Consider the following 8,391-nt stretch of genomic DNA (forward strand, 5'->3'; position numbering starts at 1 on the left):
TAGCTTTCACCCACAACTACTCCCACAAAGGTAGAGGAAGAGTACTAGACTGAGACATATTTGAGAAATCCAGGGAGAATCCACAGTGAGTCATTTTTTCAGCCCATGTCAGAAAAGGAAAATGGACTGGAGAGAGTATAGAACCAGTAAGGCCCGATACAAAAGCTTCCATGAGGAAAAATGGACTGGTCTTGCAGCTATGTGCAGGACAGGTAATAACAACAGGCAGCAGCCAGTAGCTTTGTTGCTCTGATGCTGAATGGGAAGTCAGGTCCAGGATGGGCTGATGAATACCTAGGCAAGGAAGACAGACCAACAGCAACCCTACAGCTCTGTCTTTAGAGTATGATCTTGGATTCAGCCAACAGACCTGTACTGGGGTCTGCAGTTGAGTAACCAGAGCAAGGGAGTACAGATTAGAGGAGTACTTGCATTTCTTGCACTCAGAAAGTACAGAACCTGCTGACTAGCTGGCTTTAGCCAGAAAACTAGGGACAAGGCTACATTTTAAAAACTTGTTAGGAGTCTATAAACCTCAGGGCAAGAAGGCTGAGAACAGACCACTTCACAAATTAGACAAGTTAGATACACTGAAAGTTTGCATTTCCCTGGGCTGAAGCATATTTGGGATCTTTGAAGAATATAGCACTCAGTAACCATAGAAAACCATTACGGGACCCTAGATAATACAGATTAGAGTCACACAAACCCTCAACTTTTCACCAACTTTGTATTCTGTAGGAAATACAAAGAACAGATTTTAAATAATTTAAGAAAATTAATTGCTCATGGGTAGGTCAATGCTAAAAATTGCAATACTATCTAAATCAATTTGTTTATTTAGTACCACACCAATTAAAAAAAAACCAATTATCAAAAATCTATGGTGAAATAATGAAAAGTCAGAAGGAAATGGGCCAGCAGTATCAGATCTCAAACTATACTACCAAGCAGTAATAATCAACAAACTTGAAATAACACTTTTATATTTCAGTATTTTTCAGATCCATTTTTTATTTTTCATGACTACACTAATATAAATAAAAAGAAAACTAACTGGAAAAAAACTAATAGGTCAAATACTCTAGACATAATTTGTCCAACTATTCTCTACTTGATGAGCACCCTCTTAGTTTCTAGTTCTTTACCCCTAAAAAAGGAGCTGCAGTAAATATTTTTGTATATATTTCTTTTTTAATCTCTTTCAGGTATAGGCCTAGTAAGTGGTATCCCTAAGCCAAAGAACATGCACAGTTTAGTGACTTTGGAGGCTTAGTTCCAAATGTTTTCCAGAATGCTTTGACTAATTCACAGCTCCACCAGCAATGGAATAATGTGCCTGTTTTTCTGCAATCCCTCCAGTGTTTGTCATTTTGCTTTTTTATCATCTTGGCCAATCTAATATATGAGAGGTGTAACCTAAGAGTTACTTTCATTTACATTTCTCTACTAATAATTTGAAATGTTTTTCATGTTTTATTGATTGCTTGGGTTTCTTCCTAACATCCTATTCACATCTCCTACCATTTATCTACAGGGAAATGGATTTTGTTATTATATATTTAAATTAGCTCCTTGAAGCCTTTTTCAGAGAATGGTGCTGGTGCCTATGACACTCAATTGATTTAGAAATAAACAAATGATAAAGATGGATTCAATTAAAACCTTTTCTTTCATCCAGCTTCTGAGTTGTGTCTTTACAGATCAGAAAATACATTTATTCCATTTACTTCAACTTAATTTTTCCTTCCCTACAGATACAGATGAATATAAAGTGATGCAAAACTTGTATAATAATGATCAGTGTATTAATACCATGGATTCATTCAGATGCTTCTGCAATGTTGGCTATATAGCCAACACAAGTGGAACTTCTTGTGTAGGTAAGATCTATCAGCTTTTCCTTTTGATTGCTGATTGTCGCATATTTCCTACAAGTCATTTGTTTTAATTAACAGTCTTCTTCCTTACTGAACATTGAAATGTAAGTTCTGTCATAGAACAGAATAGGACCATCCCTTTTTACAATCCTCAAGTTGCGTACCTGAATATGACAAGAAGCTTTGTTCAACTAGATAATACCTCAGTGCCAGCAAATGGCTACAGTATTACATACATATTTTAATGAATACATTTTGAAACAAAACAAATAGAAAACAATAATGCTTAATTACTAAAATGATGACATTACACACATTATTTCTTACAGTAAAGTGAAAAAAAAACTTACTAGGAGTCTATAAACTTCATTCATGTACTGAACTTTGGTTAGCCATTCCCCTATTGATGGATATCTATTTTGATTCTGATTCTTAGCTATCACAAAAAATGTTGCTATAAATATTTTGAAACATCTGGGGACTTTATTCTTGTCAGTAAGTTCCTTGGGGTATGAGCCCAGTAATCGAGTTTCTTGTTCAAAGGGTATAGACATACTAGTCACTTGATTTATATGGTTCCAAATTGCTTTCCAATTGTAAGCTATATCTAATATTCTACAGTTTTATAATTCTATAAGTAAAAATTTAATAGATTTGAAGTGAGAGATGTCATTTGTACCTTTTAACCAGTTATTAATATTTATGCAACTTATTCATTCATTCTTTAGATTTTGATGAGTGTTCCCCATCTCTTAAACCTTGCAACTTCATCTGCAAAAACACTGATGGAAGTTATAAGTGTTCTTATCCTCCAGGATATATCCTTCAAGAAGATGGAAAGACTTATAGAGGTGAAAAAGAAAGCTTTGCTTTATTTTGAATTTTTTTTTTCAATCTATAAAAGAACTTCAGTATAGGACAGTCCTAGGGATTGTCTAACTTCAGAAAGCAAAACCTGATGGAATCACACATGATTAATTAGCTGTATAGCAGAGGTATCAAACACTCAGGCAGGCCCAGCACTCCCAAGTGCAGCCCAAATCGATTAAAATGTGATTGGGAAATATTTAACAAAATAAGTAATAATAATGAGTATAATACAATAAAATATAAATAATGTTATGTGATTTTCTAAGTCTGCAGACATCCTTATACACAATTTAGTGGCCTTCTTTTCTGTTTGTTTGACATCATTGCTGTAATGCATACTTCCAAATAACTGTATTGACAGCTTTGAAGCTGTTACTTAAATGCTGATGAAAGTCTAATCAATAGTCATTTTTAAGTGTTTACTAAGTTCCAGGGACACAAAGAAAGTCCTTGCTCTCAAGGAGCTTAAATTCTAATAAGAGAAAAAAATACAAAAATATTTAGGTAGATAGAAGATATATCTGGAGTAGCTGGAAGGCACTCTTAACAGGGGAAGCAGCTGACATGGGGGTGGGGATGGGGAGGCAGAAGAAAAAGCCTTCTACAGCAGGTGGAATTGTAGCTAAGACTTGAAGAAGTTCAAGTTGAGGTAAAGGTGAAAAGGGTAGAGCATTCAGACAAGAAAGTGAAAGAGTATCATGTTCAAGGAATTGCAAGTGTTGCTGAAATAGAGTGTAGAGGAGAGCAGAGTATAAAAAGAGCAGAGTGTAAAAAGACTGGAAAGGTAGGAAAGAATCAGGTTATGAAGAGCTTTAAATACCAAACTAAAGAGATTATTTTTTATCTTAGAGGTAACAAGGAGTCACTAAAGTTCATTAAGCAGGGAGGGTGACATGGTCAGACCTCTTTAGAAAAATCATTTTGGCACCTATGTGGAGGATGGGTTGGGAATGGCAAAAGACTTAAAGCAGGGAGATTAGTTAAAAAACTGTTTTAATATTTTAGACAAGACACATTGGAGAACCTGGAGAAAGCAATGTTACAAAAACCAAGGTCTGTCAAATACAATGATTATACAATAATCAAATACAACTGTAATCGATAATAAGCTGGTTAGTTTCGTGACAACTAGGAGACTAAAGTATTTCTTATGAATACCTATCCAGTTCTCAGCATGACAGATTTCTTGTTTATTATAGCAAGAAGATAGCAATTGATTTCACCTAATTATATAACTATTTAGATTAAAAAATAGGAGTACTAGAACAGTGTCTTTAACACTGTGATATAACAAAGAGTATAGATGTGACAGGTAGACTATTCCTTGCTCTTGTAATTTCATTGCTTCATTGTCTATGGTACCATTTAGCAAGATGTAGTTTCCTTCCTTGAGATCTATTGCTTTTACTTTGTCTGAGATCAAGATTGCTTCCTCTGCTTTTTTTTTTTTTACTTCAGCTGAAGCGTAATAAATTCAGCTCCAGTGCCTTACCTTTTCTCTGTTTGTGTCTCTCTCCTTCAAGTGTGTTTATTGTAAACAACATGTTACAGTATTCTGGTTTTTGATCCGCTCTACTATCTACTCCATTTTATGGGAGAGTTCATCCCATTCACCTTCACCATTATGACTGCTACTTATGTATTTCCCTCTATCCTATTCTTTCTCCTGTTTGTTCTCTCTCTCTCCTTTCACCCTTTTTCTCTTCACTAGTGTTTTGCTTCTGTCAGCCATCTCCCCTGATTTGCCCTCCCTTCTCTCAGTCCCCCCTTTACCTAATTTCCTCCCCTCCCACTTCCCTATTAAGATAGTTTCCTATATTCAATCTATTGTGTATATTATTCTCTCTTTGATCTAGTACTGTTGAGAGTAAGGTTCAAGCAGTGCCCATCACCCACCCTCCCATCTTCCCCTCCACTGTAATAGGTCTTTCTTGGGTCTCCATGTGATATAATTTACCCTATTCTACCTGTCCTTTTCTTCTGCACCCAGTGTACTCTTCTTTCTCATCCCTTTTTTTTTATATCATTCCTTCAGATTCACTTTATTACCCATAGCCTCTGTCTCTGTATATTCTTTCTAGCTGTACTATTAGTGATATACTTTTTAAGAACGACAAATAGCATCTTCCCTTGTAGAGATGTAACCAGTTTAGTTCTATTGAATTCCTTATGTTTTCTTTTACCTTTTTACCTATTTGTGCTTCTCTTGGGTCTTGATATTCAAGATCAAATTTTTGGTATAATTCTGGTCTTCTCCTTATGAAAGCTTAAAATCCTTCTGTATCATTGAATGACCATTTTTTCCCCTTGATGTATTATGCTTAATATTGCTGAATAAGTGGTTATTGGTTGTAGTCCTAGCTCCTTTGCCTTCCAGAATATCATGTTTCATGACCTCCAGTCCTTTAATATTGCAGCTGCCAAGTCCTGTGTGATCTTGATTGTGGATTCCCAATATTTCAATTGTTTCTTCCTGGCCACTTGTAGTATGTTTTCCTTGACCTGATAGCTCTGAAATTGGCTATAACATTCCTTGGAGTTTTTATTTTGGGATTTTCTTTTTAATAGTCATATTATTTGGATTGTTCTTGCAGAAGTGGATGAATATGATGCAAACCATAAGTGCCAGCATGACTGCCAAAACATTCTCAGAGGTTACAGGTGTGGTTGTCCACAAGGGTATATTCAACATTATCAGTGGAATCAATATGTTGGTAAGAGCATAATTCCCCTAGAGAAATTTAATTCCCTTACTGCAAATACTTCTGAGTAAGAACAAACAAGATAAAAAGTTCTCCTTAGGGGTTCTTTTTTTGTGTCAGGGACCCCTTTAGGATTCTAAAAAAGCCTATGAACCTCCTTTTCAGAATAATATTTTAAATGCATAAAATGAAATAAATAGAACTACAAAGGATGTAATTTATACTGAAATACAGTTATCAAAATATTATTAATAGGATCATAACACCTAGGTTAAGAACCTATGCACTACATATATTTCTTGGTCATTAGAAACAATAAATAGGACATCAAAGTTTAAAAATAATAGAATTTTCATTATTCTTTGTTAAGTATATTGATCACAGTTATTTATATCATAACACTATATCACCATTGAATTTGTGTTACAGATAGTAACTACCTCTCTTCATTAAAATTTTGAAGGTAATTTAGACTGACACTGAGAATTGCCCACCCCTCCCTTTCATACACCTTTCCTTTAGAATAATAAAATGTAAAATATTTAAGTAGAAGTAAACAAAACAACTGATATTCTTAATTCCAACAAGTGCTGTTGGCAGCTCCAAAAAAGTGGAAATCTTTCTAACATTAATAACTTGTCTATTCAGCTTTGTGTTCTAAATTGATAATGTTTGTGTGAAGGCAGCTTTTCAGAAATATAAGACATGTGAAAATGCCTCATACTTAAAGTTTTTATAATTTTATGAGTCATATGGAACACAGTTCATAGCCAAATGTGAAACATCAGAAAATGACATACTTAAACAGAAGAGGGGGAAAGTAACAATTTGAAGATTAAATAATTGAACATTTCCATGTTTTAGCAACCAAGTTGAATGTAGTCCATATTCCTAGTTAATACTCAGCAAAATAAATGTATTTTATTTAATTTCATTTGTTGGTAGACTTCTCAAATCTCTATCAATCAGTCAATCACACATTTATTAAACACCTTCTATGTGCCAGGTACTATTCTAGGATCTTAGGATTTAAAAAAAAACCCCAACATATAACACAACTATCTTTGCTGTAGCAGCAGTTCATAAATTAAGAAGATAATTCAGTATTAAAAATCACTCTTTTGCCCTGTGAAAATCAGAATGATATAGTTGTTATTATTTCAAGGTTGATCATTGGAGAAGAACTTATACTACATATTATTCTGCTGCAAGAATAGAAGTTTTGAATAACCAAATCCTTTGAGTCCTCACACTCATTCCTAAACAGAGACACAATGTGGTTTTGGCTGTACCAGACAGAGTCAGGAGACCTAGGTGTTTGTGACTGGGGATGTTGCTTTATCTCTCTAAGCCACAGTATCCTTGCCTCTAAAATAGAGGATCTTACTAAAATGAAAATTTAAAGACTTAGTTTTTAAGGAATTATTGAATTATATGTTTGGGGACTTGTGGGTCAAACTATATTCAAACTTCATAGACTCACTGCCAGTCTATCCATAAACACTTAAGGAGTCTGTGGTCTCAAGGTGAAGAACCCCTACTCTGGGTGCTAATTTATTAATTCAACAAGCATTTATTAAGTACCTAATATGTATAAGATGCTGTGTTAGGTGCTGGGAGAAATAAAAAAATTGAAACAGCTCCACTTATAAGAAGTTATGTAGGAATGGCAGTATAAAAATGCATATATGTATATATATATATATACATGTGCATATATGTCTATGTATGTGTATGCATATATGTAAAGTCATATATAATGGTACAAGTCAAACACCATAATTTTAGTTTGACAATGTTATTTTATAAACAGTCACTAAAAAAAGTCCTTCACTTGATGAATATATTGACTTAAATTTAATCCCAGAGGACTGTTTCAGATTAAAAGGTGCTTGCTCTTTTTTTTTTTAAAACAAGGCCACAAAGAGGGATATAATCAATAATGATTTAGAGCATTTTTTTTATATAACTATAGATAGCTTTTGTTTCTTCCTCTGAAAACTGTCTGTTCATATCCTTTGACCATTTGTCAATTAGGGAATGACTTGAATTCTTATAAATTTGACTTAGTTTTCTATATATTTTAGAAATGAGGCCCTTAATCAGAGACACTGGTTGCAAAAATTCTTTCCCAGTTTTCTGCTTCCCTCCTAATCTTGGATGCATTGGCTTTATTTGTGCAAAAACTTTTCAATTTAATGTAATCAAAATTGTTCATTTTGTATTTCACAATGTTCTCTATTTCTTGTTTGGTAATAAATTCTTCCCTTCTCCATAGAGGTGAAAGTTAAACTATTCCTTGCTCTTCTAGTTTACTTATAGTATCAGTCTTTATATCTAAATCGTGTATCCATTTTGACTCTGCCTTGGTATAGAGTGTAAGATATTGGTCTATGCCCAGTTTCTGCCACACATTTTTCCAGTTTTCCAGTCGTTTTTGCTAAATAGTGATTTCTTATCCTAGAAGCTGGAGTCTTTGGATTCATCAAATAGTAGATTAGTACAGTCATTGACTGTTGTGTCTTGCAGACCTAACCTATTCCACTGATCCACCATTCTATCTCTTAGCCAATACCAAGTAGTTTTGATGATTGCTTCTTTATAATACAATTTAAGATCAGGTACAGCGAGACCACCTTCACTTGCATTTCTTTTCATTAGTTTCTTTGACATTCTGGACTTTTTCTTCTTCCTGATAAATTTTGTTGTTGCTTTTTCTAGCTCTATAAAATAATTTTTTGGTAGTTTGATTGGTATGGCACGGAATAAGTAAATTAATTTAGGTAGAACTGTCATTTTTATTATATTAGCTCGGTCTACCTTTATAATTGTGTTCATATAGTTCCTGGTTTTGTTTTGGCAGGTAGACTCCCAAATATTGGAAAGTAAGAAGAGATTCTCATAGTAATAAGGGCCCAAGACTAAGAACTTCTCCAATT

At 34.0% G+C, this 8,391-nt stretch overlaps 1 protein-coding gene across 1 annotated transcript in view; it reads left to right on the top strand.

Annotated features, from left to right (window-relative positions):
- The window catches only part of LOC114048300 (fibrillin-2-like), a 130,610-nt gene that overhangs the window by 91,689 nt on the left and 30,530 nt on the right, over positions 1 to 8,391 (top strand). Inside the window, 3 exon segments of the mRNA XM_027869188.1 lie at positions 1,758 to 1,883; positions 2,609 to 2,731; positions 5,345 to 5,464. Of these exon segments, the coding sequence (XP_027724989.1) occupies positions 1,758 to 1,883; positions 2,609 to 2,731; positions 5,345 to 5,464 (369 nt within the window).

The sequence above is a fragment of the Vombatus ursinus genome, unplaced genomic scaffold (assembly GCF_900497805.2).
Source record: "Vombatus ursinus unplaced genomic scaffold, bare-nosed wombat genome assembly UNPS02014792.1, whole genome shotgun sequence".
Classification (NCBI taxonomy): Eukaryota; Metazoa; Chordata; class Mammalia; order Diprotodontia; family Vombatidae; genus Vombatus; species Vombatus ursinus.